Raw genomic sequence first — 19,518 nt, forward strand, 5'->3', positions numbered from 1 at the left:
TAAGTTATACATGTTATATATCGTTTTAATCGTAACGACTTGAGGAACATGCATGACAAGTCAGTTTTACCCCAGGGCGAATGGCGTAAAAACACATTCCCCCCAAATAAAAGAAATGCGTTTTTTTTTTTTTTCAATTTCACCACACTTTGAATTTTTTTCTGGTTTCGTAGTATACTTTATGCAAAAATTCAGCCTGTCATTGCAAAGTACAATTAGTGTCACAAAAAATAAGGGCTCATGTGGGTCTGTAGGTGTAAAAATGCAAGTGCTATGGCCTTTTAAGCACAAGGAGGAAAAAACGAAAACGCAAAAACGAAAATTAGCCTGGTCCCGAAGGCGTTAAATACTAAAAGGTTCCCATTCACCTTATACATTTTTTTTTTTTGACCATTGGTATAAGGTGCATGGAGGTCTCCTGACCAATCACCTACAGATGGTATTGATGGCTTTAGGGATAGGGCGTTATAGAAAATCACTTCCCTACTCTTTTGCTCTGGGAGAGAGAAGCCACAAACATAACTCTCTGGCTGTGGCTTACCCCTCCCATAAAGGATACAGTAATGTCTGTCTGGTCCAAACGTTCCTGTGTATGGGGAGGACCGGAGCTGGACAGGAGAGATAACTGGTGACTGAACGATCGTTCGGACATGTATGGCCTCCTTATGCTCACGTTTATTCTTTTGACTAGCTTTTCCATTTCACCTAATTTATTCCACTGTATGTAAAAGCCTTTAAGAACTTCATTCTTCTTTTTCTTATTTATTGTTGTATTTTATTGTTACAAATCAACAGAAGTTAATATGACGGGTGCTAACTTTCTAACGTGGAAGGAAACTTTCCTGCTTCGTTAATCACCGCTGTCAAAAGGATGTTCTCTTGTCAATCCTGCAGACGGCTGAACAATGCTTGGACGTCAGATTTTGTTTAATTGAATTTTTTTTCAGGCAGCTAAGTGACACATTTTCAGTTACTCATACGCTGGCGATTGTAAACTATGAGAAAGTACCACACAGCATGGCGTATTCTATGTAACATTCATCCTTCAGATGCAATATATATCACAGAAACAATGCACAGGCTTTTCCCCCATTTTAATTGAATACAGTTCATATCCCTGTTCTATATCCCTGTCTTAGAATAAGACCAAGAAAAGTATTTCACATCTGTTCTCAAAGATGGATATAGAATCTCTTTGCTTTGCATAGAATTTTTTCGACATTTTAATTAATTGTAGTGTGGCCTACTTTAATAAGAGGAATCTGTTAGCTGAAATTCATGTTACAAACTGCTGACACTGTTAGATGTAAGACACATGGTGCCTTTCATACATTAATTTTTGCTTCCATAATGTAGAAAGAGTACAAAGTGTCAGAGGGACTTTCGCAAGCTCTTGATGTGCTGTAGGCTGTAATGCCTCCTCCCTCCTTTTATCCCTGCTTGGGGTTTAGCTTCCAGTTGACTGTCAGTCAAGCATGGTAAGGGGTGAGAGGAGGGACTTAAGCATGCAACACTTCTGGGACATAGTAAAGCCTCTTCGACACTTTGCACCAGAAAATAAAATAAAAATAAATAAAATAAGCATGTTTTTACATTTTAGAAGCACAGACAGATGTATGAAAGGTACCTTGTGTAACAACTGCAGATAAAGTTCGTCCAGGGATGGAATGAGGTGGACACAGACAGTGAACCTTGAACTTGTCCCCACCCTCTGTCCCTGCCTACTTGCCTTAAACATTCAAACAGTCCTAAAAGACTCGGAACAATTACAGAGATGGACCCTGACCTTTGACAGAGTGGAACATAAAACAAGGAAAAGACAATGCAAACACAAGAAGAGTCAAAATCAAACTAGCAATTCACTACAAAATCAGGATCCAAGTAGCGAGTAGAGATGATCGAACATGTTGAACCATGATCGATCGAACCTTGTTGAACCATCTCCATTTGATTAATGATGCCTTTCCGGTCCGTGGGGAAGGAGGAGACAGCCCGGGGACCGCCTAGAATTCCGGGATTCAGCCTAGATAATAGGCTGAATCCCGGAATTCCAGGCGGTACCCGGGCTGTCTTCTCCTTCCCCACGGACCGGGAAGGCATCGGAAATCAAATGCGGAAGGTTCGGCAAGGTTAGAGTTCTATAGAACCTAAGATTTTTCGATGTTCGATCATCTCTAGTAGCGAGGCCAAAGGTACAGTAAGCCACAGTTAGCTAACCAGGCAAAGCAGGCAGAGAGTAAAGACACACAGGATACAATAGCTTATCTTACAAAGAAAGACTAATAGTTAGACCAAGGAAGTATATATAGGAGGTCAGGGGTCCAGTCCATTAAGTGACTGGATCAGAGACCCAGAACCCAGACTGACAAAGTGAAGGATAAGTGGAAAGGCGCAGTGTCAATCAAAAGCAAACAAACGTTAACTGTTGGGTGGCCAGAGGAAACTAGCAGGGAAGAGATGGATGTGTTAAGAAAATCAATTACTGAGGTAGAAGGAATAGAGCAGTATTCAGACAGGGCTCAGACAAGTTAATGTAAAACATAACTTAAGGTGCAGTCTCAACCATTTACCACAAGCCAAGGATGGTTCTGAGTTCTAAACAGGAATTACACCCTGTGTCTCTTGACCTAACAAATATCTAACTAGTGTCATCAGTCATCAGCTGTCATCAATATCTATATCTAGTGTCATCAGTTTGGAACGTGAATTGCAGAGGACAGAGGACATTCTACAAATTTAAAGTTTGTAGAATACAGCTGAGATTTATAGCTACAGTCCCTAAGCAACCAGAGGTTCCTAAAAATAAAAGTCTAAATTCTTACCAGAGCCTTCATCAATGCTTTCCTCAAACCAGTGGTCATTCTGATGCACCCATTCTCCATTACACTTGAAGAAGATCTGTATAGCCGGCATGGCTCTGCAGCGGAGGATGATAGGATTGCTCTTGATAATGTAGGCATCTTCTGGTTCCATCTGGAAATAAGGTAGAGTACCGAGTGCAGAAGGAGCAGAATCTGGTGCAGCTTCCCCATTGTTGCTTCCTGGAAAAGAATTCAAGGAAATTTTGAGCATGTTATGAAAATATTAATTAAACTTTAATTATTATTATAACTTTTACAAAGTTTAATTCTGGCATTGCTTCCATCCATCCATCCATACAACCATATATACATATATAGAGCATACATACAGAGACCACAGTGTTGCTGTATGCTATTTCATAGACAATATAGTCCATTCCCAATAGTTTCTTCCTGCCCTGTCGGCCTTGATTGAGAGATATCTCCCTGTTTGGAAATATGGAATATAGAGCAGACAGCAACCATTGGTGACCACACCAAAGACTTGTGGTTTGGGTGGCATAGAAGTGATGATCGGTTTCCTTTAAGTTATAAACTTTGAGATTTTAATTTTCTCTGGTTTGAAAAATAATTTTAAATATGCTCTTACAGAAATCTTTGCTTTCAGCCGCTGTAGAGGACTTTCATGTATTACTCATCTATCACTCAAAACAGAGAGGAGCTACATGTTTCATCTGAAAGTCTGGTAGACACATGTATTACATGGACAGCCCAGTGTTTGTGATGACTTTTGTATGGCCTAAAAGGGTATTTCACTGAAACATAACTTTCATATGTTATTGTGAGACTAACAATTCATTCCATGCTTGTTATTATGTATTCAGTCCCCTTTTTTCTCTGTCTCCCCTTCCAACCCTCTCCCTTCTGAGAGAGATGAAGTAAACAAGTCCCTGGCAGGCTTTAACCACAACTTTAGAGCATTTTTGTAATGCTGGGAGGGTTAAATCTGAGGTCAAGTTGCTGATGAACTCCCTGTGATTAATTCTCATGGAATTACAACGTTGTAGATAGGGACTTGTTTACATCAGCTGCCTCGGAAGGGTGGGGGAGACGGAGGGAAAAGCTCACACACAGATTTTTGTGTCCTTAGCACAAAGCAGAAGCTTAGAACTGGGGGAAGGAGACTGAAAAAATAATAAGTATGGAATGAATTTTTAGTCTCAACCTGGGCAGCAACATATGAAAAGTTATGGTTGAGTGGAATACCCCTTTAATTTCCCCTGTGGGGGCGCTGCAGCAAAGTTGATGGACTGATTGCTTGGGATACAGCAACCGCACAGCATGCAAAAGGCTTTAAAACATCATAATAAAAAGATTGTCCAAAGCAGACAACCCTAATAAAATGATCTTTTTTTTCACTCCCCTGATTCTAGCATCTGTTTGTACAATTAGGAAATAAATGGTCACCTTATCTCTATTTCATAGCTATAAGGCTCAAACAGGCAGGGGATGGTGGAATTTAGTTTAAAGGAAACCACTGAGTCTATATAAATAAGGGATAATAAATAAGGCAAACATGGCTTTTTACTCCCTAGGAAGCACATGTTATCCTAATGTCCAGACCCTACTGATAGATACCTTATTAAGATACACATCAGGCAATCTCTTGCCATCCACTGAGAGGGATTTTTATATTTATTTTAACCCAGAAGATTAGAAATATACATCACCGAGTCCAGATGCCCATTCTTTTATTTGGCTAACAGGAATGTCAAGGATCCCTAATTATCCGATTACACCCAAATATAAATCTGGGTCATAAGAGAAGTGTAATAGAGAGATAAGAAGACTAATGGCCGCATGTGACTGGCAGGCAATCAGCAATGCATCTCTCTATTGATTCGTTATTGTGCTTTGTTGTTGTGCATAACAGCAAAGAATCTTTTGGGGGGACAGGTTATAAATATATAATATAGATTTTACATTATACCTACAGTATACTGATTCTGTGACTTTTTCTTGGAAAACTTATGTCAGGCCTGTGCCTGTGTGGAGCTTAGTGAGCCCCTCGGCTCGTGCTATGTGCCCTAGAAAACGCTGATTTTCTAGGTTTTGTGTGTATTGTGCAATGTTCTTATTTGGGGCGGAAATGTTAAGCGGAGTCCGTGTGGCGGTCTCTGCTTGAAGTTCCGCCTGTCCCATAGACTCAATCATTTTCTGAAGCTCATTCCACCATCTGCCCAAAGAATGCACATGTCAATTCTTTGGGTGGACGGCAGACGGCGGAACGAGTATCAGAATATCGGACAGTCTATGGGACAGGTGGTACTTCAAGCAGAGACTGCCGTGCAGACTCCGCTTGAAATCTACTCCCAAATTCCGTAGTGTGCATATACCCTTACTAAGTAGCCACCAGTCAGGATTAGTGATGAGCGAATAGTGAGATATTTGAATATTCGATATTCGTACGAATATCCCGCAAATGTTCGAATATTTGATCGAATATTCGATCCCATTAAAGTCTATGGGAACAAGTATTCGAATAGTGAAAAACATCTATTTGACCATTTGGAGGGTGAAACCGAAAGCTGGGGGACTTGAACGCTTATCGAATATTTATTTATTTAATATTTAATATTCGCGGGATATTCGTACGAATATCGAATATTCGAATATCTCACTATTCGATCGAATATCTATTCGATCGAACAGTATTCGCTCATCACTAGTCAGGATCCTTTCTGCTGCAGGTGTTTTGCATTGGAGCCAGGAGCCGATTCAATCAGCTGTGGGACAGTCTCCTGGCTTTCTATAAGTTTTTATCGGGGCTCATTTAGGTGCTGGTTATTGAGTTCTTCTCCTAGCAAGCATTTGTTCGTTATATATTTTCTGGTTGGTCTTCTGGTTTTTGATCCTTACTATTCTCCTGTTTACTTTTTGTTTGCTGCCTGCCCTGACTACCCTGCCTGACTTTGACTAAGCTTTTGGTTTTGTGATTCAGTACCGCTAACTGTCAGTATGTGACCTGGACCATTGGACTTGATCTATTGTGTTCCTGTTTGTCTTGTGTTGTCTTGTGCACCACCTATTCAGTGTAGGGACCATCGTCCAGTTACCCGCTGCTACTTAGGTGGATTATTAGAAATTAGTATTTATAAATATATGGAAACATTGACACAGAACCTCTCTAGCTCTTTTAAACTAAAAAATCTTAATTTTCATGCTTCAGTAAAACTCTGACGCGGTTTAGACCAGATGGTTCAAAACTCGCCAGTGTTTTTATAAAGCATGAAAATAAACATTTTTAGTTTTAAAGAGCTGAAGAGGTTCTGTTTCAGTGTTTCCATATAGTGTGGCCCCGGAATCCAGGGACATTTCTTGACTTTCTATAATACTAAGTTCATTCAGGTAATAATCAGCCCATGTAAGAGAGCATTTAGGCACTTAGAATTTTATACCAGATGTTTGATGACTTTGACTTATCTCCCAGAGAACACATTCAAATGCTCACCTCCTGGACACCTGCTGTCATAGGAAAGTAAGGAGGCCCCCATGCTTACTAATTGGTTGGCTGATTCTTTCAAAATCAGTGGGTTTGGTTTACTCTATGGCCATCTTAATCCATGCACCTTCTCTAGTAAGAAGCAAGAGGTGTCTTCATAGAGAATGAATGGAGCAAGGGCCACCCACTGCTTCATCTAGCACTTAGAGTTTAATCCCCTTTTTTGAGATCCTGTGATTAAGGGATATGTTTCTAGTGGCTTGAATACCACTTTAAATAATTTGTGAATTTTAAATTCTGTTTAGCTGCATATGCTCATTTCCACCGATGACTATTCATCAATTTACACACATACCCACAAAGGGCCGTCAGCTGTTGAGTAACATTAATGTACAACATATCTGATCCATATTTCTAATGAATATCAGTGCCTTGTCAAAGATTTATTGGGTTTGAAAGCATTGATCGCCTTCACTGTCTGATTATTACTGACTGGGGCAATATTATTTAAAGGGAACCTGTCACATTGAAAATGCAGTACAATCTGCAGGCATCATGTTATAGAGAAGGAGGGGGCTGAGCAGATATAGTTTTCCGGTAAAAGCTTTTGGGATAACTTATTTTATTCATGTACTCCTCTGGCATTCTGGCCTAGGTAGTCAAGTGGGAGGTCCTACTCAGTAGATGGCATCTGTGTATAAGAGTCCATATAGGGAGAGCTGTCAGTCACAGAGTAGCACCGCCCACATAGCTACTTAGCCTAGAACAAGAACAAAAGAGATTTACATGAGTAATAGACAAGTTATTCTGGAATTTTTTACAATAGGTACTGTATATATAAATCAGATCGGATGGTATTTTCAATGCGACGGATTGCCTTTAACCATAGTAGAATATAAAGAGCTGTCCTACCATAATATTTATCATTTATACATTATTTCACCTGGTGTATCATATGTAAAACTAGTGGGTGACCTCTCCCGAACACTCATTTTATTGTGCTAGGAATTTACTGCTGTGAAAGGTCAGACAATGTTTTAGAAGTTATGCATCACCCAGGGTGGCTAAAATGTAAATGGTAACATGATGTGCTGTGACAAAGCTATTGAAAGTATTGTGTAAGATTAATGTGCGAAAGGTTAATATCTGTCAGATGACTCCAGGGAGAAAATCTGAATTGTAACAAGCCTATCCGCTATCGAGATCCTCTAGGGATGCATCTATAAAGTAATGTACTGATAATATGTAATGATCTTATATTGTGAGACCTTTATCACCATTGTAAAATATGCATTTACACCCATGAACAAGTGCACAGTGCAGACACCTGTGTTGACTGTATTGGAAACTGAGTCTCTGTATTTAAAAAAAAAAAAAAAAAAAAAAAAAATTATATATATTTATTTCTAGAGGTGCCAAAGATTGGACCAATTATATTTTGTTGGCCTATCCTAAGGATAAGCTACCATCGAAAAAGTCCCCAAAAAACATTTTAATGTAAACTAACTACATAAAGTGTAGTAACTACATACAGAAGGTCTACTCTACAATCTATGCTGAGCCTGCCCCCTGCACTATACCATTGAATGACCAGGCCTGAATGATGGCACCGAGATGTGTCCCTGGAACTATGAGAAGGAAATCATCTTGTGAGACATATTTAAATACAATTAGATTTTTTTTTTTTTACAAAAAATATTATCTAGCATTGCTAAATATAATATGACAAATTAAAAGTAAAGCTAATCAGGGAGGGTAGTTATTTAACAGAGACCCTGTGCCCTATAGAGACCACCATACAGAACCTTAGGTTTCTCTATTTGTCACTTTAGCCTGGTTTAAATGCATAACGCTTTCAGCCAATCTTTATCTGCTGTCACTTAAACAATCCTTAACCCATGTAAATTGATTCTCTTCAGATCCTGCATTTACGGCTTTCAAATTAAACTGTTGTGCAGTAGAGTATCAAATGCAATGAACCTAAACAGGCTAGAAAAAACATGTCACCTTTCTTCCAGAAACAGCACCATTCTTGTCCTCAGTTTGGGCGTGGGTATTGCAGCTCACTTCCATTGAAGTGAAAAGACATGAATTGTAATACCACACACAACCTAATGACAGGGATGGCACTGTGTTTGTAGGAAAGTAGCAGTGCCTTTTTTTAAAAAAAATTTGCTCTAAAAGACACAAAAGAGTTAAGATATTCGGACATTAGCAAAATAGTTGGCACTGTCTGTTCTTTTCATTTAGCCCTGTCACTGGTATCTATGCCGTGGCCTCCTACACTAAATTGACCTGCCTCTCTATCAGGACATGAGCCTTTATCTGCCTTTGCTCATTTTCCAAGAATGTATTAACGTCCCCATGCATAGGTCACACTCCTCCTATCAAATACCCCGGTGACAGGAAGAAAATTGCACTGCCAGCTGCACAACTATGAAGGACGAAAAATCAATTCCCCGTGCAATTTGTGGCAGAGAAAAACTTTATCGACAGGTGGTTAGAATCTAGTTGTATTATTATACAAAAGAGGGAAAAAATAGTTATCACGTTCATACTGCATGACGGCTAATGTCTCACTCCTGCTTATCAAGCCTGCAAAATTTCATTGTGTCTTTCATTCATGTGAGAATAAGGCCCGGTTACGGATATTCGGTTGCCTGTGAGTTCTCCGCCAGGATATAGCTGTTCACACAGTCAAACGGTAAAGATTTATGAGACGTCAGCCTGAGTTTCAAACCGGTTGGTATAGCTGCAGTGTCAGCACAAGAGCGCAATATAAGCAGCAGCAGCCGCCGACGTCGTGAGCCTGAAAAGTCGTATAATAGCCAAGCAAGATTCACGTCCTCTCTGACGTGAAAGTTTAGAGTCTGACAGGCGTGATGCTTTATGGATGACATCGCTTCAGATAATAGACTGAAGCACTCACGCATGAGGGAAAGCTGAGAAAACAACCAACAGGCTGAGAAGATGAGGTGAATTCAGTCACAAGAGCATATTGGAAGCAATGGGTCTAGTGCGCTGTTTAATCATGAAACCGAGCTAGTAAGATGGGCTTCCCTATAGGTGACGCTTACTGTAGATTACGTTATTTTTCACAATAGAGTCATGACCTTCCATAGTGTTCCTTAACCCCATTTGGTGAAGGTCCCACCGAGACACATTGTTTAGATGTGACTGCTTACGGACCCATCTTACATCTCACATGAGGGTGTTGCACCAGTCACCAGGTTTAGGAATTTCCCTTTGCCCCCAAGGGTCCTCTCAATACTATACAACAGTCGTTCAAGGAAGCCTGACTTCCCTCAGCTGCAAGTGTACTATGTGAACCTTGCATATACAGAAGGTGCTGCTGCCAACTTTGTTGGTGGCATACAGAACTTATGTTCATGAGATATGTTAAGTTATTGGCAAAGCACACTAAGAAAAGTAGGAACAGATTGCTGCCCCTGTTTCAATGATGAGGCATATAGTATTGTATGCTTTGCCGCTTATTTAACTCATTTTACTTGACCAGGTACAGAGCGCCCAGTCCAGTGGATGTACAGTAGTACTGTAAGTAGTGATGCATGTACGTCTTACTGCTTAACTCTGGGCCAACATATTGTAGAAATTTGCTGGTCTGGAAAAATAGTGTTTAGCCTAGCCAATATAAAGAAGTGGGTGACTGTGCATGTGGGAATAGCTGCTCTCCTCCTGGTCACTGTACATGTTTTCTCAGCCATATATTCTCTGTGGAGAGTATAAGGGCTGGTATCTCAAAACTGTATGTCATGCTCTTGGTGATGGTGGGTAGAGATGATCGAACAGGGCCGAAGTTCAGGTTCATACGAACCCGAACCATCGGCATTTGACTCCTGCTGATGGTTTGGGTTTGTACGAACCTGAACTTCAGCCCTGTACGATCATCTCTAATGATGGCTACAAATGAAGTATGGCCTTCAACTCAAGTGCCTATAGCAGTCCAAGTTCAGATCCTTTTGAAAAGCCTATGCCATCGTATTGTCTTGTAAATCACTCATTTCTAAGCTTGTAGACATATACCCTTTAAAAAGCCTCAGGACCCCCAGCCAAGCCATGTCCTCTATATATCCCAACTTTGGTCCGTCACACTTGCAGTTTATTACAGTCTATGGTTAATCAATCACTGACACCTAAAGTCTGCCATAGTCCTTTCCCTTTCCACCTTGGTCCGTATAATGGCATCTGTATAAGGATATGCTGTACAGCACCACAAAGGCTCTTAAAAGATATCTCTGCTTCTAGCCAACCAGCGTATCTCACGTCAGGTACTTAATCTATGTCTCCAATCTATCTTATGGTGGCTATTAGAGAGAAGCTGCTGGGGAAAAAAAATGTTTTTCAGGTCTTCCAAGGGCTGCATCCAACTTAAGCCACTGGTAATCAAATGCAGAGTGCTTGGGTTTGGGCAAACCAGAGCATGCTTGAGGTTGGCTCATCTCTAGTGGCCATACACAGGCCTGCTGCTCAACATTTACACTATAGGTCTTTAGGCCACTACATGTGGTTATTCCTGCACTCTCGCCAATGGCGCCAAGCTCTTTACCAGGATTCCCACTACTTTTTCCCTATGTGCTACAATTCTCTGCACCCGTACATTGCCCCAAAATCAATATTAAGCACAAGAATTCTCTTCCTAAAAGTTATCCATCTGAGGACCAAGTCAGTAGCACTGTAAGGGCTTGGTGGCGCTTTTTCATAACACATACAAGCACAGCTTACTAGATGTATTTCCTATTGGTTTAAGCTTTATAAACTTAAAGTGGTTATCCAGGCTTAGGAAAACACAGCAACCTTCTTGCACAAACGGTGCCACTCCTTTCTCCAGGTTGTGTGTGGTATTACAATTCAGCTCCCATCACTCCAATGTGTTTTATTGCATAGGAAAATAAGCCATTAGGTTCATTTTCTCCGATAGGCAAACCCTCCTGAAAACTGAACAGATGTACAGAACAAGTTCAGAGATGAATTTGATATCTGTTTCTGCTTTACGCTGTGATAACTCACTAAACGTAGATACATTAGAAAGGATATATGATAAACCAATTTCTGCGGAATTGACACCCATAGCTCTCGTACATCTGTACACAGCATCTTGCACATAAAGGTGGTGTCATTCCTGATGCCCATCCTCCCCCTCTAGGAGCAAATATTGTAAACAGGAGATATATTTCAGAGCTCCACTTATTAATATTGTAAAAAATAACCATTGGCATCGCCAGCTGGCCTCAGAAGTGAACAACCCACATATGCCGGGAGAGCTGAAGGAAAGCGAGCATTGAGGCAGGGATGACGGCCAGAGCTGGGGATCGGCATGGTGACAGCTGCAACATTTTGGATAGGAACCTGCGCTTAACTTAATCTTTCCTGTCTTAGGGGGAAGGAAAGAGGCAATGGAGACATGGGGTTTTCCATGAAATCTTGGCTTGCTAGATCAGTATGCAAAATCATATACTAGTGTGTCTGTGCCATATCATTAGTAAACTCGACTAAATATACAAACATCATATTGTTCTTATTGCAGAAATATCAGAATATGGATGATAGGACTAGCACTATCTGCCTTCCTATATTCTGGGATCTATCCACTAAACTTTAAGGTTAACATGTTTTTCAAAGTGAGCCGTATGTGATTTGTGGTTGATAATGATGCTGAAGTCATCCGATCGCTTCACTTTCTCAATCCCGCAGCTGATTTTACCGTCTGATAAGGAACACACACGTCAATATCTTATGATAGCTTACACCTCTACAAATGATCAAATTATACAGGATCAGGCATTTGTAAGACGCAAAGCTGACTTCATATAATGTTTAATCTTGTCCCAGCGAATGCACAGTAACCCTTTATAGTCCAGATTCTGGGATTCTGCCCAGTGATAACATTACAGTCGTTTTAGATCAGTCCTTTCCTCCAAAGAAAAATCATGGAGTCAAATAAGTCTACATTGGAGCAGTATGTAAATATAAATGATTTGTAAATAAATTATTATGCAAATAAAATATTCTTCAATTGTGCAAGTGTTTCTGCATCTGAACTATTTAAAGGAGTACTCCACTTAACATTTATCACTATTGAATTCCTACCCATAATCTAAGCTTGTTTCTATTACATGAATTGGGCTGTTTGTCTGCTGTACACCCTGAGGCCATGTTCATACATTGTATGAAACCGACCGGGTCACGGAAGGACCGGTGTCAGAAAAGATCATCAATGATCTTCACTGCAGTTGAACTCATGTGGGTGCATCAATGTGCGCCTGCATCCGAATTCACCGTTGCACTCAATGGAGCGTGCTGACGTTCCATTGTGTGCTCTGACAGGTTTTATGCGGCCGCTATTCAATGAATGTTGTTTTTTTGCGGCGCCGCTAGGGGTCTCGGCCGCAGTGTATACTATGTGTATACACTCCGTCCGGGATTCCCTTGGCCAGCACAATGTGGGTAAAGGATTAATCCTGGCCGTGTTGCAAATCGGCAACAACGGCCGTGATTATTACTCTACTTACGTTGTGTGAACATAACCTGAAGCTGATGAAATTCCTCACTTCCTTGGCCAACTGGTCCACTGGTCTCAACTCCTCTGTCCTCCTTCCTTCTGAGACAAAAGTCACATGATCTGTCTCTTTTGTTGCCAGGCAAACTCATCTCTACCCTGCCCACCACTGACATCCCACCAATCAGTGAGCACCTGGCCAAGGGGCGGGAAACAACAAAACAGTGACAGCCTCCTGAGCAGTATAGACAAAAGAAAACATTTGTTTAAGGTATCTCTCTCTAATCTATCTATGTAGATGCATGACTAGACAGATGGATGATGGATAGATATTTTGTTTTGTGTAAAGCAGAAGCAGATTGAGCCAGGGATGGGCACATACTACAAGATGAGGTGATTACTTGACAATTATCTCTAAGGTGCAATGCATTATGGTATATTTAGTTTCCGAGCCTAGCACCATCTAGGATATAGATGGGCTTTTAGAAAAACTCAGAAACAGCGGCAGCTAAAAAGATGGGAGGTGGCTCATGATACTTAGGGGGACTTGGTGAATAAGACCAGACAGGTTTGGTAGCATTTAATTTTTTAGCCATTGGTTGGAATACCCCTTTAAAGGATATAAACTTTCTGATCCCCCAGGTGCCTGCATTGTTTTGGTAACCTAATGCCCTAATGCCTCTTTAGGTCTGTGTAAGAAGTACTGGCTTATTTACCCTCCTAAAAGCTTCTCATATGGTATGTCTACCCCTGATCCATGTTTATAATTTTATTGAACATTACAAGAAATAACTCTGTGAGCTACAGCTCCAATAACCTCAGAAACCACAGACATTTTTTTTTCTAACAACCAATTTATACAAGGAAACATAAAGCATACACAAATAAATTATAAAATGAAACACTAAAGGCAAATTACACATCCATAGGTATGTGAACAGGCACCCAAGCATCAATTTATGTGAACAGACATCTTTTCCTCAACGTATGTGAACAGGCACCCAAGCATAAAAATATTTGGATAGACCCTTAAGCATCAAAGTATGTGAACAGGCACCCAAGCAGAAATCTATGCCTTGTGCCAAACTGAAGAGCAAGATGCAAGAAATGAGGGATGAGGTGCAGGTTGTTAGAAATTTACAGCCTGCAGCCTGGAGTTTCATTGCATTAACACAATGAAAGACAGCTGGGCGGCAATTAAATCATTAACTACTTCAATTAAATATTGCAATAACGCAATGTGAATGCATGTGTGAACACAGCCTAATAGCCTGCTGCACCCCATCACTCCTGTCATTCGACTGGGTTTGTATGCAATTTACTCATACAATACAATATACTCATGTATAGTTTCAGCGGTAGTTAGACATAGTGGAAGGGATGTTTTGGGCAAGTGACTATGTACAACCCCCACCTCCCAAAACCATTTATACCTTTGGATAGCTGCTTTTAATCCAAGATCTGTCCTGGGGTCCGTTCGGCAGTTGATGAAGTTATTGTTCTAAAAAACAACCTTTGCAGCCCTGTGCCAAAATAGTTAGGCCTAGAGTGTACATGCCCTAGGCCTGCAATGTCTCTCCATCCCTCCTCCCCGCCCTCTTCATCATTTGAAATGCTCCTGGGCAGGATTTCTCCTAATCATCACTTGTCTGAACACTGCACAGGTGCCTTAACAATCCAGCACATGTGCAGTGTTCAGACATGTGATGTTTAGAAGAAATCCTGCCTGGGGGTGTTTCTAATGATGAGGAGGGTGGGGAGGAGGAACAGAGAGGCATAAAGGCCTAGAGCAAGTGTACTCAATTTGGCACAGGGCTGCAAGTTTAAAAGCAGTTTTTTAGGACTATAATTATCGCCTGCCGAACGAAAACCAGGACAGATTATATATTAAAAGCAGCTATCCGAAGGTACAAGGTTTTTTTTTTTTTTTTTTTTTGGGGGGGGGGGGGGGTAGATTGTGGGTACAGAACTGCTTTAAATACTATAATATTGGGGAAAATTTAGGCAGCAGCCCACATTTATCCCAATGTAATAAACTGTAACATCATAATAAGTGGTAGCTAAGGGAAATCAACTGATTAGGTTTAGATAATATATATGTTTGGCTAAATCTTTCTTTCTTTCTTTCTTTCCTTCCTTTCTTTCTTTCTTTCTTTCTTTCTTTTTTTCTCCTAATCTTAATTTTCTGGACGTCTCCTTTAAATGAAAAGTTTCCTTGTTTTTGACCATCTACAAGTGGAGTAGGGACTTACTAAGTGCCATTGACTGCATCCAGATATTCTGAAGACTGCAATATCTGTGTCACAATCTTCACACTTGTCTTTTACCGAAAAGTGACGAATAAAATGGTAGAAGTTAATCTGACAGCTGATATTTTCAATTCTTGAATTCTGGATAATCTGGCAATGTAGAGTCTGAGATTGACTGTAACACAACTGAATGAATAATCCGTATAACAGAAGAACCAAACTGATTGGCATGTGATTCATCCTGATTCAATTAATAGGATATACAGCTCAGGACTCCTGGCACTTCTGGAGACCATGCCCCACCATCACATATCAGAAGGTGTGCAAATAACTGATTTACCCCAACAGTGGCTTCTATTACTGTAGCCTAGTTGTTAGGGGCTGGACAAGAAACAATGTACAAAAAGTCGGCTGGAATGATAGTCATTGAGATGCTTGATGTCTCCCGTAATTACATATACTTTTTAATGATCTGCTGCTCTCTGTACAGAACACACAATCAGGCAGTTAGTTGACTAATGAAATTGAGCTGAGCTTTGTCTGAATCATTCAAGCCTAAGACAAGGAGGAAGAATACTTTCCTGTTTCAAGCAATAGAGAGATCTGTGAAATTCAACAATATAAGGATGGTTAGGTTCCCATGGTAGTTTTCGATTCAGGTTGAGGAAGAGAGATCTGACATAAATGATTTCTATTCTCCATCATTTCAAAAAGAAATAATAAGAAGACAGTGCCGATAAACATCTGTTGCTTCCTATTCATGCAGATATTCAATGTTTTCTGGCATCAAAACCAGTAATGTCTCATTACCATATTAAAAACCTATATCAGCCCCCGGAGCCTCCTGTGTAAAGATGCGGTTCAAATCCAAATCATGAGGCGGCAACTGAATATACATGAAGGCAGCTGGATTTACAGGGCAGCTATGGATTAGGGGAATCGGAATCCAAGGTTTTGAGGAGTCTGGGCGATCAATAGTATATTCAGACAATGGAAGGAGAGCGCAGACCCAATGCAAACTTTTTTTATTTTATTAAAAGAAAATGATATTCCTATTACAAAATAATTGAGGTAGGTAGTGATAAACAGAATATTGACAGATATGCTGAATTAAAGAGGAAGTCCCACAAAACAAACAAGAAAACTCATCCCCGTGCCTCCATTGTGCAACTCCGGGGTCCCGTTCATCGCCACCGGCTGTCATCTTCTGCAGGAAATGTTTGCCCGCTCAGACAGTCAAGGACTGGGGGAAGTGTCCCACCCCAGTCACTGATTGGATGGTCGGGCAATCACTCAGCCAGGGACATGATGTTGCAACTAGCGGAGCTGCAGGACCCTGGCTGATGTGAACCGGACCCGGGAGTGGTGCTAAAGAGGCATGAGGATGGGTGAGTTCACTTGTTTCTTATATTCTCTCCCACCCCTGTTTGCCAGTTCATAGGTCTTCTCCTTTAAGGTAAATGACGTGTCAATATGGCAGGGCTTCAAGAAATTAGGAAGAAATGTAGAGCACAGGTATGAAATAGGAAATGCAATGTGCGGGATGTGACTAGAGCAAAACACCATACCATAAAGAAAGAAGCTATGAAAATGTGAACACCCATAACTACTAAACATAAAGCTTTATTAAACACAGACTAATGTTAAAACCATTTAAAACCATAAATGTAGATGTGTGATCCTCATTTACTGCAGGATCATAATGACTCCAGAATCAGGCTATGTTCACACAATGTAAGAGACCGGCCATTTCGTGACCCAGCCGGGTCATGGATCAGCCGGTCTCTAAAAAGATCATCCTGGCCGGTACTGCAGTAGAGGCCGGATGATCTTTAGGGCCGTAGAGTTCTGATGTGGGAAAATCCATGCACGTCCACATCAGAACTCCCCACTGCTCACTATGGAACGTGCATAGTGGGCACAGACAGGGTTTTCTGCGGCCGCTATTCACTGAATAGCAGCCGCAGACAACTTAAATGTCAGTTTTTTACGGGGCCGACAGAGATCCCGGCCAGATTGTATATCATGTGTATACACTTTGGCCGGGATTCCATAGAAGGAAAGGCAACATATAATTTCGCATTAGTACGGCCATTGTTGCAATCAGCTTTTATGAAAATATACGTTGTGTGAACTTAGCCTAAAACAGGAAAAAAATAATGACTGGGAAAGAATATCAAATATACAATTCGCAATGTTACTGTACCTCTGTCGAAGCTGCCATTGTGCTGGGCTACATGTGGAGTTTCTTACTGGAATAGGGTACTCATGGCCAGGTTATTCATTGTATCATGTATTTAGTTTATAGCTTATTACTAGTGTGATTATTACTTGGAAATTATTTTGCCCTATTGTGTATTACACATTGTATCTTATATTTTTTTATATTTTTTTGCAGTCATTACTTATTACTTCTCATGGTCCTGCAGTAATTCAGAATCATTCCTCTACCACTTGTGTTTTGTTTATGACTTTAAAGGAGAAGTCCAGGACAAGGGGGTGGGGGAGCATAAAATAAAGAACCAATAATTACTGGTCCTGGTACTCTCGCTCTTGGACCCCCACAGATTTCTCCATATCTACCCTTTCTACGTCACGACCTGGATGACAAATGCCAGCCAGTTAGCCAGTTACTGACTTGGGCGGACCACCACTGCAATCACTGACTGGCTGAGCACCCTCACACCCTTTCCAGCTGGGTTGTGGCGTACCAAGTAAAGGAGAGAAGATGACATCCATTAGGGTCCAGGAGCCTGGTGATGCTGCACTGCAAGGGCACAAGGATTTGTAAGTATAGGTTGTTTACTATGTTCCCCCCACCTCCTGCCCGCAGTGTTAGTCAGTGATAATAAAGCTATACTTTTATTAATTGTGGGCTTGCACATTGGAGCTATGTTCACACACCATCAAAATGGTGGGCGTTTTTATTGGACGGCGATCTTTTAACAGCAAGTAATGGCTATTATTTTCTAATAACGGCTGTTATTATATGATGGTGTGTGAATACAAACTAAAACTTCAAATATCTTGAAAAAGTTAACAATAAATTCTGGGCAATTGTATCTGGTGAATTTAAATCTGCCTGGGATATACTGTATGTATAATAACATTATGAAAAAGGAAATACCAAGAGAGCAGACAAGTGGTCTTCTTCTGCTGACAATCTTCTATAGTTCTAATTTTCTATATACAGTGGTGCCTTGGATTACGAGCATAATTCGTTCCGGGACCGCGCTTGTAATCCAAATCCACTCTTAAACCAAAGCAAATTTTCCCATAAGAAATCATAGAAATGCAGACAATTGGTTCCACACCCCAAAAATAATGATGAATTATTCTGAATAACATGTAAAACAAATGAAACAAACATTCAGAAACAGCAGAATATGTGATATAAGTTACTGTACAGTAATGGAGAGGATGGGAAACACAAGGACTGACAGAGACTGCAGGGAGCAGAAAGGAATAAGCAGGGCAGATGTGGGCACATACATGCAGCACTCTCTGTCCGGGAAGAGAGGGGTTACAGCTATGGAGAGATTACCTCCACAGTCCTGTCCCCTGATGTAAGCCCCAGCCTGAAGTGGATCTGCCATGATTTGGAAGGTGAGGGAGACTTCCTGGGTTGGAGTACAGTGCTGTAGACCCCACTATGCAGACCATGCCCCTCCTCCACTCGCGCTCCCACCCAGTACAGGGAGCTCTTAAACCAAAACAATGCTCTTAAACCAAGTCACAATTTTGAAAAACTGTGAGCTCTTATATCAAAACGCTCTTAAACCAAGTTACTCTTAAACCAAGGTACCACTGTAAAGCCTAATTGTGTGGACGTCATCAATGTATCACATTGAAATATTATTAGTTTTCATTGATTCCTCATGGAACACCTATGGGCTCTGTAATCCTTTCGATGCCAGAATATACTGTATTAGCACTGTGTTTCTTCGGCATGTTATTATATACTTGCCTCAAACTCTATATTAAATAATAATGAGACGTTAGGATGCAGGTAATTGCAGGCAGTAAATTAGCAAATTCTCAGTCATTAGTAGAAGGGTATGTCTGGATACAGGTTTGGCATTGTACACAGGCTCTGTGATGAATCATGGTAATAGATAGAGGGCTCAGAACCAGTTCTTCCAAATCATGGGGACTATCTAAATAATGTATGTGATATATTCATGTAATGCACCATACTGACACCATACTTGATCTGTACTCACTTTCTGCACCTTAAACTTACTGTATATTATAATTTCCAAAGTTAAATTTTCCCATCTAGTTTATAAAGTTCATTACCGGACCACTTTGAGTGATAACTCGGACTACAAAAATTATACAAAATACTATATAAATTTGTTAATTAATAACAACGCTAGTTAAGGCTGCCATGATCTATGTATGTATTTAATATGCTCGCTAGTGTTGAGCAAACTTGCCAAACATTTG

The 19,518-nt window shown here is 40.6% G+C and overlaps 1 protein-coding gene across 4 annotated transcripts in view; it reads right to left on the reverse strand.

Moving 5' to 3' along the window:
- UNC5D (unc-5 netrin receptor D) overlaps positions 1-19,518 on the reverse strand; it is a 477,260-nt gene that overhangs the window by 289,718 nt on the left and 168,024 nt on the right. For 3 of the 4 annotated variants that reach the window (XM_069956215.1, XM_069956352.1, XM_069956101.1), the window contains exon 2: positions 2,823-3,041. In XM_069956215.1, coding sequence (XP_069812316.1) covers positions 2,823-3,041 — 219 coding nt within the window. Of the gene's footprint in view, positions 1-2,822; positions 3,042-12,833; positions 12,909-19,518 lie in introns of those variants that run through there. The other variant, XM_069956546.1, reaches the window with a different exon arrangement.

This window comes from Dendropsophus ebraccatus, chromosome 1, assembly GCF_027789765.1.
Source record: "Dendropsophus ebraccatus isolate aDenEbr1 chromosome 1, aDenEbr1.pat, whole genome shotgun sequence".
NCBI classification, from domain to species: Eukaryota; Metazoa; Chordata; class Amphibia; order Anura; family Hylidae; genus Dendropsophus; species Dendropsophus ebraccatus.